Here is a 15,240-nt window from a genome sequence, read left to right on the forward strand (position 1 = left end):
CCTCCTGAAGCTTCACCAACGAGATGTGGATCCAATTACTTCCTCTGTCACGTTAGCTGTTTTCAACTTCTGAGTACCAGAAGTCTCACCTCAAAAGGGATTTCTTTTCTTGTTAAGTATGTCTTGAATTGCCCCTTTCTTTTCATTCTGGCTGTTCCTGCCCAGGTCCAGGGCCTCTGCATCCTGGCCTGGATCCTTGCTGTCATTGTCACCCTTGGAATGCCCACTGCATTCTGCCAACCAGGACTCTGGGCTCATCCTCTGGGCTCCTTCACCCCACATCCAATTAGCCACACTTGTTGGATTGTTGTTAGTTGCCTCGAGTTGATTCCAACTCATGGTGACCTCATGTGGCACTAACAATTTTCACTCAACCGCTAACCTAAAGGTTGGTGGTTCGAACCCACCCAGCAGTACTGAGAAGAAAAGACCTGGTGATCTGCTTCCATAAAGATTATAGCCAAGAAAACCCTATGGGGCAGTTCTGCTCTGTACACATGGGGTTGTCATGATTAGCCACATTAAGACCTCTCTGTTGTCCCTTTTTGTTGTTGTTCGGTGCTGTCGAGCCAGTTCTGACTCATAGCGACCCTGTGTACAACAGAACAAAACACTGTCCGGTCCTGTGCCATCCTCAAAATCGTTGCTATGCTTGAGCCCATTGTTACAGCCACTGTATCAATCCGTCTTACTGAGGGTCTTCCTCTTTTTTGCTGATCCCTCTACTTTACCAAGCATTACGTTCTTCACTGGTCCCTTCTGATAACATGTCCAAAGTATATGAGACAAAGTCTTGCCATCCTTGCTTCTAAGGAGCATTCTGGTTGTACTTCTTTCGAGAAAGATTTGTTCGTTTTTCTGGCAGTCCATGGTATATTCAATATTCTTCACCAACACCATAATTCAAAGGCATCAAATCTTCTTCGGTCTTCTTTATTCATTGTCCAGCCTTCGCATGCATATGAGGTGATTGAAAATATCATGGCTTGGGTCAGGCATACCTTAGTCCTTAAACTGATGTCTTTATTCTCCCTTCTTAATCTCTCTCAAACCCACCCATTTCTCTCCATCCTCCACCACATCTCTCAGCTGAGCTACCGATATCTCCCCACCGGGGTTGCTGCCTTACTCTCACCATTTCCAGTCAGCATCCCCACTGCTGTCGGAAAGACCTTTCTGAAGTGCTAATCAGGTGGTCACTCCTCTGCTTCAGACATTTCAATACAACCCCATTGCTGTGGAGTTGATTTTGACTCATAGCGACTCTATAGGACAGAGTAGAACTGCCCATAGGGTTTCCAAGGCTGTAAATCTTTATGGAAGCAGACTGCTACATCTTTCTCCCATGGAGTGGTTGGTGGGTTCAAACTGCCAACCTTTCAGTTACTAGCTGAGTGCTTAGCCACTGCGCCATCAGAGCTCCTTTTAATATAACCTTGTTGTCTTTGAGTTGATTCTGACTCATAGTGACCCTATAGGACAGAGTAGAACTGCCCCATGGAGTTTCCAAGGAGTGGCTGGTGGATTTGAACTGTCAACATTTTGGTTAGCAGCTGTAGCTTTTAACCAGTCTACCACCAGGGCTCCCCCTTTAATATAGACCCATTCAAATCCAGAGTAAAGTCTCAACTCTTCAGTAGGGCTCGTGAGGGCCCATTGGAGTATTTCCTACTTGCCTCTCAAAGTATCATCCCTCCCTACTCATCCTCCCCTAAGCTTCCTTTTAATCAACTCCATAAATTACTTGCAGTTCTAGAACAAACAACACTTCTGTTCTCACTTTTGTGTCTATGCACGGGCTGGTCCTTCTACCTGGAACACTTTTATCCCCAGTCCTCACCTTCACGCCCAGCTCCTTGGATTTAGGTCTCAACTCATTGGATTTTTTGAGGCCAGATGCAATCCTCCTCCCTGTCTGTCCCTCACATTGTCATTTCTCCTTCCCTTTTCTCCCACTGCACTACAAGTTACGTGGGAGCAGAGAGTTTTATTTACTGATGCAGCCACATAGTAGACTCTCAGTATTTATCAGATGACTGGCGGAATGAATGGATGTTTAAATGCGTGCAAACCCGCATGAATGAATGAATGGATGAATAGAGACATTTGCACATCATTCTGCTGGGAACTTCTGTCTGCATTTTTGCAAAGTTGCATGCTGCCATACTCCAACACTCAGATGGGGTGTATATAACAGAGACCAATAGAAAATGCTCTCTACCCTGATGTCATAACCAAAAATCAAACCCAAACCCGTTGCTGTCAAGTCGATTCTGACTCATAGTGACCCTATAGGACAGAGTAGAACTGCGCTATAGGGTTTCCAAGAAGCACCTGGTGGATTTGAACTGCCGACCTTTTTGGTTAGCAGCCGTAGCTCTTAACCACTATGCCACCAGGGTTTCCCCATAGTCCGCTACTATATGGGCAAGTCAGGAAAATCAAACTAATACATATATAAAAAAGTGTGTTCTGGGCTTCCTTCCTGGAATGCTTTAAGAAAAGAGAAGAGAGCTCAGGTACAGCCTGGAGCTGAGGGGAGGGCGCGAACGTGACTCCTGGATTTCCCTCAGGCCAGCTGGGTTTATACCAGGAACCGTTTCCGCAGCCCAACCAAGAAGTGATTTACAGAGCAGTGACCTCATTTTGCATTTCACAATGTGCATGTCATATAAGCAGTGGAGCTGCTGAATAATTTCCTGTAAACATTTACAGTGGTTTGAGGCACTGGGGCCAGTCCCCAGTAGTTCTGGGAAAGATTAAAAAAAGAGAAAAGAAACCTCAGTCTTGACTGCACATTGAACACGGTGGAGTAATTACGTGGCAGAGGTCAGAACAGGGTGATAGCCTCGGGATTGCCTGAGGACCTCCTTGGTTTTGCTTTCCCGACGGTTTTCTGAGAAGACACCAAAACTAAACCAAATCAGTTGCTCTGGAGTCAATTTCGACTCAGTGACCCTATAGGACCAAGTAGAACTGCTCCATAGGGTTTCCAAGGATCACCAGCAGGGCTCCTTTTCTGAGAAGATACTGAGTCATATTTTAGCAGATAGAGGCCACTGAGTGGGAAGGCCCCCAGGGACCCATGCGCCAGATTACAGGGTCCTAACAGCAAGAGGAAGGAGCCTTGGTGGCGCAACAGGTTAAGCACTTGGCTGCTAAACTGAAAGGTTGTTGGTTCAAACCCACCAGTGGCTCCTTGGGAGAAAGACCTGGTGATCCGCTTCCATAAATATTACAGCCTAGAAAACCCTATGGAACAGTTCTTCTCTGTGACATGGGGTCGCTATGAGTCAAGATCGCTTGAAGGCACCTCACAGCAACAATAGCAAGAGGGTGGAAAGAGAGCTCAGCCTTCTGCTCAGGCTTCAAACCCAGCCATGGGCTGCCTCGCTGAGCTGGGGGGCTCAGCTCTGCCTCAGGATTAGGGTGTGCGAGGGTCAGTCTTTTGTGATAACACACTGGGTTTCGCAGTCCCTGTTTCTCCTTTGTGAATGGGGGTGCAGGGCAAATGGATGAGGTAACTAATGGGGAGAATCTTGCCTTCTGAATTTCAAGCATTCGGCATGAAAAAAAGAATGTAAAATATCCTGTTGATAAACTTTATATTGATTACCTGTTGAAATTATATTTTTGATATAGTATTGGGTTGGGTTAACTAAAGCATATTTTTGAGCCTTGATGGCACAGTAGTTAAGAGCTATGGCTGCTAACCAAAAGATTGGCAGTTCAAATCCACCAACTGCTCCTTGGAAACTCTATGGGGCAGTTCTCCTCTGTCCTATAGGGTCGCTATGAGTCAGAATCGACTTGATGGGAACGGGTTTGGCTTGGTTTAAAGTATATTATTAAAATTAAATTCACCTTTTTTTTTCTTTTTTAAATTTTGACTTGCCCTTAGTAACGGAGAACAGAGACCTCTTGGGGGTGCACCTGCTCACTGCCTATTCTCATCAGGTTGATTTGCGAGAAGGGTGGGTCTGAGCATATGGTTAAAACGGGGAGATCAGCATTTAATGAGTGCCCACTCAGTACTAGGCATTGGGCTGTCTTGTTTATCCTCACCACCTCCATGTGAGGAGTCATTGTGAGCCCCATTTTGCAGATGGGAAACCTAAGTCACAATGGCATTAAGTGGCAGAGCAGGGACTCAAATCCAGACCTGAAGTTCAATCTCATGCCTGGCAAGTGGAAAGTCGCTGGGCTGAGAGTCAGGAGGTGTGAGTTCTAGGCTCCTGGGTAGATTGAGCAGAGCTGCTTAATCTCCCTGGGTCTCAGAGAGACTGGACCTTGTCCTCAAAGTGTGGTCCCAGTATCAGCATCACCTGGGAGCTTGTTGGAAATGCAAAACCTCAGGCCCCCTTAGACCTACTGAACTGGAATCTGCATATGAACAAGATGGACAGGGGATCCAAAGGATGCACATTAAAGTTTGAGAACAGGGAGGATAAATAATCTCCAAGGCAGCGTTACTGCTAAGAGCCTGTGCTTCCGTAGTCCTAGAAGGAAGGATGACAAACATCCTTTTACGTTTCAGAAGGAATAAATGGACACTGGGGCCCACAGACTCTCAGGACTAAGGCATTCTCTTCAGAAGAAGAATGCTGGGAGGATCCCAAGGGAGGCAGACCTGCGTGGAGGCTGGCGGTGAGGAGCCTGGGAGCTGGGTAGGGGGCAGGAGAGGGTCTCTGAGCCCAAAGAGGGGGGCTGACAAGGAGTGTCCGTGATGGGAGGGGTCCATTCTGGGTTACCCAAAATGCAGACCAAACATACACTTAGGACACCAGGAAATCAGCAACACCGCCCACCGCCCCACCCAAAAAAAAAACACTGAGGAAATGCAGGTTTTGTGTCATTTTGAAAAGTAAAATATTTTATGGTATAAAAGAAAAAGAGAACAGTTGCTATGGAGTTGAATCAGACTCATGGCAACCCCATGTGTGTCAGAGTAGAACTGTGCTCCATAGGGTTTTCAAGGCTTTTGGAAGCAGATTGCCAGGCCTTTCTTCTGAGGAACCTCTGGGGAGACTCGAACCTCCAACTTTTTGGTTAGCAGCGGAGCACCCGGGGACTCCCAATGTAACTTTCCCCCCTTTTAACACCTCATGAAAAAAATTCTTTGTAAAGTATTTCTTTGAAAAATGTCATCAAATCCTCTTTTTCCTCTAATAATCCGAACCTTTGTGGGTTTCATACACCAGAGTTGATGAAAGATGTGAATTAGTCCCTGACTTGGTAGGAAAGAATCAATCTGAGAGAGTTAAGGTAATTCTCCAGATGATGCAAATACACGAACTACACGCATGACTGAGGAAGCACGCCGTTTGGGGCGGAGGATGACAAACGGCTTGCTATGCAGAACAGTGTGATGGAGAGCACCCTTCCCTTATCAGAGTTCCGTGCATACCATACTGCCACTCCCGCATCCTCCCCCACGCCCGCCAACCTCCCCTGTCCTTTTCATTTCACCTGGCCAATGTCAGAAAAGGTGAGGGTTAGATGTGTGAAACCTACATGATGGCCCGAGGGGCTCTTTTCCCCAGTATCTTGCAGCTAAATGAAGTGAAATAAGTGGTCTAATTCATCGTATGCATGGGTGAGATACCAACATTTGACTTTAGCAAGCTACACTAAGTGGTTGGGAGTAACTGACTATAAATAAACCTCCATTAAAGTATGGCTTTTTAGATAGGGATGGAATCAGATCCCTACGGCATTTCGAAATATTGTTAAGTCCAAGAATATTTCTCTGTTCAAGTCGCTCTTTGTATATCTCTTTCTTTTTTTTTGACAACCATCACCCCTGTTTGTCTCCCAAAAACTTTTTCATCCCCCAAACAGAGAATCTATACCCATTTGGCAATAACATCCCATTCCCCTTAACTTGGAGACCTTTTATAATGTGACCCTTAGAAACAGTCAACTCGGATTAGCTTAGTATACACAAAACAAGCGGGAGGTCATGTTCTTAAGATCATGGGAAAGTTGGAAGTGAGATCAAGTTCACATAATTAATTTAAAATGTATATTAGCAAACAAAGTATCCTTCATACCCATTCCTTTGCAGGCTTTGTGCAGCTTTTTGGCATCTCGGTCCACATCAAAACCCTGATGACTTCTTGCTTTGGCCTGGAGGAAATAATTGAAAAGGTGAGTGGACAATATTTGTTGCCGTTGTTGTTGCTGCTGTTGAGTTGACTCCGACTCATGGTGACCTTATGTAAACAGAACAAAATCTTGCCCAATCCTGAGCCGTCCTCATAATTACCAGCATGTTTAAATCCACTGTTGTGTCTATTGTGCCAATCCATCTCACCAAGGATCTCCCATGCCTTCACTGGCCCTCTACTTCATCAGACATGCTGTCTTCCTCTAGCAATTGATCCCTCCTGATGACATGCCCAAAGCAGGGGAATCGGACAATGTTATGTTGTGATCCATAAGGTTTTCACTGTCTAGTTTTCAGAAATTATTTCTGGCTGAAATTAGCTAACTGGGAGACCAAGCAGTCATCCACACCAGGGACCAGCTGCTACTTTACACGTGAATATGTGCGGAAATCAGTTCTGGAAACTCTGGCCCCCGAGATGGCTGGTACTCCTTGGGACCAGCTGGCCTTGGGTGAATACAAGAGAATGGTCCCCTCTGTTATCAAGGACAACCAGCCTGGCCCCCTCCAGGACAAGTGATTTTCACATCAACCTCACCTTTTCATTCTCTCCCTGAAACAGAGAATACAGTAGACCCACATTTTGAAGTGCTGTAAGATATAAGTGTATCTAAGGAATCGGTTTTGCCAGCCAGAAGCTGAGGGTTCTAGGATCTTACTACAAATCCATTTGGTGACCTGGGTTAAAGCTTTGAGAATGAGAGAAATATTTAGTTGTCAGAGATAAGTAAATAATATTCCGTTTAATACAGAAAAAATAGTTGTCATGTAGACCAACAAGAGCACAGTGTTTGGTTTTTTGCTCCTTGGGGAGAGAAAATTCCTGTTTATATACTAAGTGAATGTTTCTCAGACTCAGTCATCAGCAAATGAGTCCACAGCTACCTATGTCTATACTATTATTTGCTTATTATTTTTCTTTCAACGGACCTACTTTGTTTTTCCTTAAATGAAGCTGTTTTAAAGAGGAATCTTTTTATAGGCACTAAAATGGAAAACCAATATCACTTGTATAAACAAAAAGTAACTATAAAAAACAAATGCATGGCTGTTAAAAAATCTTAAATGGAGGGTTAATTGCAGTTAAACAACTAGTATCTCCTTGAACATACTCCGTGTTTTCTCAGTTCTTTGCCTCTCCTCATGGAGATTCTCTTTAATGACATGTGTTCACATATTTCCCATCCTTCAGTGGAGGCTGGTTTAAGTGCCACGGCCCCCGCCACCCCTCTGCCTCCTTTATTTCCGGTGGCACCTATTGGGAACGAGCCGTAAACCACATAAGGCACGGGGCGCTTCCGGTTTCCTTTGAGTGATCTCCCCTTCCTCCACTTCGTGTGGTCACTCACTGGAGCTCTGTCACAAGGCTTGAGGCCCGCCATCTTGCTCCTGGTTCCCAGTGTGGACACATACCTTGCCACTCTGGCAACTGTGATTGGTTTAGGGGTGGGGATGTCAGCAGGATCACTTAGAGGTTTTCCCTTGATTCATGTATAGATATCAAGAGGGAGACGTATCTCTCCCCACTGGACTTGCTAAGCTGGGAGAGTGTGAATCTAGGGCTGTTGATGGCCATCTTGCCCACAAAGAGAGCATGAGTTCAGAATGAAGCAAAGAAGAGATAAGAAGAGTGAAAATACCAGGGGTGAGAGAGGAGGGGAAGGCGGTAGAGAGAGAGGGAGAATGAATAACATTGTTTAAATCCTTAGATATAACAGTTCCTGGAACTAGCTCTTTTCTTGAACTTCTCAGTTACAGAAGAAATGCCCACTTTGCCAAAGTTAGTATGAGTTGGGTTTCTGCCCTTGCAAACAAACGTGTCTTAACTAATATCCACAGATGGAGGAGGGCTGGTTTCGGTTGTTTCTCTTGTGTGCTGTTGAGTTGATTCCAACTCGTAGTGACACCATGTGACAGAATAGAACTGCCCCATAGGGTTTTCTAGGATGTACAGAAGCAGATCGCCACGTCTTTTCTCCCACAGAGCCACTGGTGGGTTAATAGCAGCCAAGCTCTTAACCATTGTGCCACCAGGGCTCCCTGGCTGGCTTCTACGCCTTGGTTAATGAAGAATCGTGGGATCCTAGAGCCAAAGGGATCCTCAGGGGCACCTATCACCCCCTTGCTCTTGGAAACGTGAGTGTGTGGCCCATTATGAAGCATTTATTCCTGAAACACGTCAGCGGCCAGGGGGGACTGACACTGGTTGAACACCTACCACGTGTCAGGCAATTTACAGACCTTTCTTCATTGTTAATAGGAAAGAGGAGGCATTATTATTCTTACTTCACAGATGAGGAAACTGAGTTCAGACAAGTTAGTGAATTTGTCTGAAGTCTTGCAGGATGTTGGGCTGCAACTAGCTCTGTTTGTTCCTAAGACCCATGTTCTGTCCAGTGTCACACTCTATTTTTGACTGGGGTCTTCGTGTTTGGGCACAAGGTAACAGATCACGTTTTCCTTATCCAAATCTTTTGAGAAGAGTAAGAAAACAACCGGTTACTTCTGATACGCTCCCACTAGGTGACAAATGGAGGCTCATTGACAGGACCAGCTATTTAATTTGAGGGGTTCAGTGTAAAATGAAAATGTGGTGACATCAGAGCATTAAACCAATCGCAGGGCCCTTCTGAGTGTGGTGCCCTGTGTGACCACAAAGGTCACATGCCCAGGAGGCTGACCCTATTTTTGGTGAAAAATCTAGAAGAGGTGGTTCTCTTGAGCATAGGAGGGTAGGAAAGTCAAAATCTCAGAGGAGTAAATGGTGTCTTTGATTTTCGTCGGATGGATCTGTGGAGGACTCTGGGCAGTGAAGTGGAATTGAGCCAGGTCTCATCATTCCAGAGAATTTGGTGGGACACCTGTCATCTGTCCCAGTTCATAACTGATTAGCTGAAACCTGGGGCTGCTGCGTATGACTGTGCAGGTTATGCCCTGCCCGAGGGCACTGGCCGAGGGGTGGCAGGGACTGGAATCCAGCAGGGGCTGCACTTGCCAAGCCCTGTGCTGGCACAGCTGCCACCCTGAGGGGACACATTTTCTCATTTGCACAACCAAGTGGCATGGGCTTGCTGAGTCCATGTGAAGACTAGTTTAGGTCATCTGGTCAGGCAGTGGCTGAGTCAAACTTAGAATTAGAGCTGGACCTTCTGACTCTGTCAGGTGTAAAATGGCGTCCCTGACCCCGTCACTTTCCTCTTTTAGTAATATCATAGAGCTATGGAGCCAAGGAGTCCCTGGGTGGTGCAAGCTGTTAACGTGCTCAGCTGCTAATCAATAGGTTGGCAGTTCGAGTCCATGATGAGGTGCCTCAGAAGAAAGGCCTGGAGATCTACTTCAAAAAAATGAGCCATTCGGAGGGCTGTGGGGACCATGGTCTCGGGGAACATCTAGCTCAATTGGCATAACACAGTTTATAAAGACATTGTTCTACATTCTACCTTGGTGAGTAGCGTCTGTGAGCAGCCATCTAAGATACTCCACTGGTCTCATCCCTTCGGGAGCAAGGGAGAATGAAGAGAACAGGATTCAAGGAAAAGATTAGTCCAAAGGACTAAGGGGCCACAGCTACCAAGGCCTCCACCAGACTGAGTCCAGTACAGCTAGATGGTGCCCGGCTACCACCACTCACTGCTCTGACAGGGATCACAACAAAGGGTTCTGGACAGAGCTGGAGAAGGATGCAGAACAGAATTCTAACACACACACAGAAAAACAGATTTACTGGCCTAAAGGAGACTGGAGAAACCCCAAGAGTATGGCCCCCAGACACCCTTTTAGCTCAGTGGTGAAGTCACTTCTGAGGTTCACCGTTCAGCCGGGGATTGGGCAGCCCCATAAAACAAAACGGGACTAATGAGGCACAGCAGTCCAGGGACAAGGGCTAGAAGGCAGAAGGGGACAGGAAAGCTGGTGATAGGGAACCCAAGGTTGAGTAAGGACAGTACTGATATATAGTGAGGTTGTTAACCATTGTCATAGGGCAATATGTGTACTAACTGTTTAATGAGAAAATATTTTGTTCTGTAAATCTTTATCTGAAGTGAGAATAGCAGCACAATTGGAAGAGTGTAGTCGATGTCACTGAACTGTACATGTGGAAATTTTTGAAATGGTTTATCTCTGACTATGTATATTTTCACCAAAAAAAAAAAAAAAAAAAGGTTGAGAAGGGAGAGGGTTGACACATCATGGGGTTGTTAACCAATGTCATAAAACAATACGTGTACTACTGTTTAATGAGAAACTATTTGTTCTGTAAACATTCACCCAAAGTACAATAAAAAAAAAAAAAATCAGCCATTGAAAACCCTATGGAGCACAATTCTACTCTGACACACATGGAGTCACCATGAGTGGAACTGGCTTGACGGCAACTGGTGGTTTATAGGAGCTAAGGGGTGGGAAAAGAACCCTCTGGACACGCCCAGGTTGTTTATCCACGGCCAAAATATGAGTAAATGAGGGTCATTTGGTCCAAAATAACAGGGATACTTGGGGGGGTGCAATGGGAGAGTGTTGAACTGTATGTTAGGAGGAAAGATAATGACATTGGGACTTCATTTTTTTCTTTTTGCTTAATAACAAATGATTCCAGAAGTTTACATCAGAGGCACAACCATCAACAAGGTTAAGTCGAAATCACAGTCCGTGGCTCCCTGTAGGAACTCCTCTTAGCCATGTTGGTTATCTGTCCCAATCCTCTGGAGAAGATAATTCAGTCTTATTCCTTCTAAGTGCAAGATATGTGATGTCAGAGTGAAGGAATCATGTGATGTGATTTAAAAAAAAAAAAGGCAGAAAGAAAACAGTTGGTTTGAAATTTTTCCCTTTGCATGGCTGGCACTCCTGACAATGGCCATATTCATCAGGGACACCCAACGTTTGTGCCAGGAGCGTCCTATGGCTTGTTCCGATGAGCTGGTAAAGAACTTCTCTGGAATGTATACCTATCCAACATTCCACACACATTGTTCATTGTTTGCGGGGCAGGAAGCTGACTTTGGGGCCTCTGTCCTGTTTGCCAACCAGAAGTTTTAGTGTTTAAAACCTGGATCCCCTGAGCAGAACTTTCAAATTAAACAGGTCTGTAGGCATGGAAGTCAGATCAAAATGGGCAGGAAGTAGGCTCCAGATGGGGTAAGGAAAGTAGGTGAGGGGTAGATGAACATGTATGTATACACAGATACTATGCTGTTGTTAGTTGCCATTGAGTTGGCTCGGACTCATGGTGACCCCATGTATAACAGAATGAAACATTGCCCAGTCCTGTGCCACCTTCATGATCATTGGTATGCTCGAGCCCACTGTTGTGGCCTCTGTGAATTTGGAGTGCTTTCCAACCTAGTGGCTCATCTTCCAGCACTATATCAGGCTATATTCTGTTGTGATCCACAGAGTTTTCATTGGCTAATTTTCAGAACTAGATCTCGAAGCCTTTCTTCTTAGTCTGGAAGCTCTGCTGAAACCAGTCCACCATGGATGACCCTGCTGGTATTTGAAATACCAGTGGCATAGCTTCCAGCATCACAGCAACCTGCAAGCCACCACAGTCTAACAAACTGACAGGTGGTGGGTGTGGATGTTTACACTTACTTCGACTATGAGGCATTATAGAGGCAGAGCAACAGTGCTATTTTGTTTGTTTTAAAACAGTGCTTACACTGACACTCAAGAAACACAAAAAAAGACTTCACACGTAAAAGCTGTTGGGAGATGTTGATACAAATGATTTCAGAAGTCTGGGCTTCGAGCCCACCTGGATCGAGGTTTGAATGCTGGTTCTGCCCCTTAGCATCCACATGGTCTTGGGTCATTAACCTCTAAGATGTGCAAAATTGGGACAGTGTCTATTTTGCAAGATTTGAGGCTTATGTGAGATACCATTTCAAGTGCCATATATATAGAGGAGCTACGTAAATGCTAGTCCTTTCCCTGTTCTTTGAGGCATATCTTGTAATGATATTTAGGTTTTTAAGTCTGCATATTTTGATTCAACAAATCTGGAAGATATATATGCATATATGCTATATCTTATATGTGTATATAAACATGTAAGATATGAGTGTAGATATATAGATATAGATATGCCCCAAACAATACCATGTTAATAATAGGTGGCTATTGAGGATATGGAGTCCTGAGAAGTGCAAATGGTTAAAGCACTTGGCTGCTAACTGAAAGTTTGGAATAAGCTGGTGACTTTCCAGTCTTGGCTTTTCTTCCTTCTGACATGTCTACATGTCATGTCTCTGTGTCTCTATATTCCTTCATCTAAAACAAGGAAATGAATGATATATTTTTCTTGAGGGAGGAGACATAGAAAGTAAACTTAAATGTTATCAGCAGTGTCACCTGGGCAGAAAGAATGCTGAAAACACCTGCTCTGTGAAATGACTCAGTGATGTCCTTGCTCCAGCTCATCTATCACCAGCAAGAAAGGTCAGCTCTTGTATCAAGTTCCTGATACTCTCAGCCAGAAGGGCCAGTATGGAAAAACAGACACACCATCAAAAGCCTCTGTTCCACTCCAGTTCAAGGAAGTCTTAACTCTTATGATAGAAATGGAACATTCTAGGAAAGCCTTCCTCCAGGTGCAGCAAATTCTGGGGATGGAACTTCTGAAGTAGTTAAATAACCAGTAACCATGCCCTTGAGTTGATTCCAACTCATGGTGACCCAAAATATGTCAGAGTAGAACTGTGCTCCATAGGGTTTTCAATGGCTGATTTTTCAGAAGTAGATCATCACCAGACCTTTCTTCTGAGGCACCTCTGAGTGGATTTGAACCTCCAGCCTTTCATTTAGCAGCATTCTGAAGGAGTTGGCTGAAGGATATGGTTTGCAAATAGGTTGCTTGTAGTAACTAGGATTGTCCAAGATACAGCCTTAAGTGACCTCATGTTCCATGTCTCTATGTCCTGATTTTCTATTTGGATAACATCAAGACTAGAAATTAAGAACATACTGTCTCATGAAAAAAACATGTGAATTAATTAAAAAGAAATATGTGGCAGACAAATTAGGCTCTCTTCTGAATGACGTTCCCTCCCTTCCTGAGTTCTCCCCTCCCTTTCCCCTTCCTCCTCCATTCTCTCCCCTCTCCTCTTCCTTCCCTCAACAAACCAGTATTGACTTCTACTGTGTGCCAAGTACTACCTCAGGTGAGGGGGACACAATGATCTATGAAGCACAGTCCTTGTCCCCAAGGAAATAGATCCATAAATAGATAAATGACAATTGTATTATGATATGGTAAGAACTTTGGGTACAAATAGCTGGGAAGAGAAGGGGAATTTTCATGGAGAAGTTGATATTTTTGCTGGTTCTTGAAAGATGAGTGGGAGCTAGGCAAGTAAAAGAAAGGAGGGGGAGTGGTGATGAAGGTGGGGAAGAACATTCTGGAGAGAAATTACACATGGTGCTTACTAAGTCTGTGTACCTGTGTGTTTACTATGACCCAGCACTGTGCTACTGCACACAAACCTGATAAATGTGGTGTGATGGTTAACGTTATGTATCAACTTGGCTAGGCAATGATCCTCAGTGTTTTGCCAGATGCTGGACTAGTTGCTCTTCCATAATGTAATATAATGTAATCACTTTCCATGATGTGATCTGCCAATCAGTTGAAAGGGGAATTTCCTTGGGGATGTGGCCTGCCTCCAGTATATAAATGGATGTTCTGGCAAAGCTGTCTCTCTCCCAACCCTGCACTCTTCTCATGGCCTAACCTCTGGTTCCTGGGACTTAAGGCACAGAAACAGTCCATGAGAGCCAAAGTACGACCTTGAGTATATCCCACGTGAATTTAGAGACCATCTCAAGAATAGATTTGATGCATTGAACACTAATGACTGAAGACTAGATGAGTTGTGGGAGGATATCAAGGACAAAAGGTCATTAAAAAGACAATAAAGAAAGAAAAGAACAAAATAGATGTCAGAAGAGACTCTGCAACTTGCTGTTGGACATAGAGTAGCTAAAGCGAATGGAAGAAATGATGAAGTAAGGAGCTGAACAGAAGATTTCAAAGGACAGCTCGAGAAGACAAAGTAAAGTATTATAATGAAATGTGCAAACACCTGGAGTTAGAAAACCAAGAGGGAAGAAGTTGCTCTGCATTTCTCAAGCTGAACTGAAGACGAAATTCAAGCCTCAAGCTGCAGTATTAAAGGATTCTATGGGCAAAAACTGAATGACGCAGGAAGCATCAAAAGAAGTTGGAAAGGATACACAGAGTCACTGTGTCGGCATTCAACCATTTCAGGGGTTGCGATGATCAAGAACCAATGGTACTGAAGGAAGAAGTTCAAGCTGCACTGAAGGCATTGATGAAAAACAAGCCTCCTGGATTGATGGAATACCAATTTGGATGTTTCAACAAATGGAGGCAATGCTAGAATCACTCACTCGTCTCTGCCAAGAAATTTGGAAGACAGCTACTTGGCCAACCAACTGGAAGAGATCCATATTTGTGCACATTCCAAAGAAAGGTGATCCAACAGAATGCAGAAATTATCAAACAATATCATTAATAATACATGTAAGTAAAATTTTGCTGAAGATAATTCAAAAATGGTTGCAGCAGTACATCAACAGGGAACTGCCAGAAATTCAAGCCAGATTCAGAAGAGGAACTAGGAATATCACTGCTGATGTCAAATGGATCTTGGCTGAAAGCAGAGGATACCAGAAAGATGTGTACCTGTGTTTTATTGACTACACAAAGGCATTCTACTCTGTGGATCATGATAAATTACGGATAACATTGTGAAGAATAGGAATTCCAGAACACTTAATTGTGGTCATGAGGAACCTGTACATAGACTAAGAGGTAGTCATTCGAACAGAATAAGAGGATACTGCATGGTTTAAAGTTAAATAAGAAAAAAGGTGTGCGTCAGGATTGTATCCGCTCACCAGACTTACTCGATCTATATGCTGAGCAAATAATCCAAGAAGCTGGACTATATGAAGAAGAACACAGCATCAGGACTGGAGGAAGACTCATTAACAACCTATAATATGCAGATGACACGACCTTGATTGCTGAAAGTGAAGAAGAGTTG

General features: G+C 44.3%; 1 protein-coding gene across 1 annotated transcript in view; it reads right to left on the reverse strand.

Moving 5' to 3' along the window:
• Positions 1–15,240, reverse strand: part of ANXA13 (annexin A13) — a 57,937-nt gene that overhangs the window by 24,953 nt on the left and 17,744 nt on the right. Inside the window, exon 3 of the mRNA XM_004372989.2 lies at positions 6,054–6,129. Coding sequence (XP_004373046.1) covers positions 6,054–6,129 — 76 coding nt within the window. The remainder of the gene's footprint in view (positions 1–6,053; positions 6,130–15,240) is intronic.

The sequence above is a fragment of the Trichechus manatus genome, unplaced genomic scaffold, assembly GCF_000243295.1.
Source record: "Trichechus manatus latirostris isolate Lorelei unplaced genomic scaffold, TriManLat1.0 scaffold00022, whole genome shotgun sequence".
NCBI classification, from domain to species: Eukaryota; Metazoa; Chordata; class Mammalia; order Sirenia; family Trichechidae; genus Trichechus; species Trichechus manatus.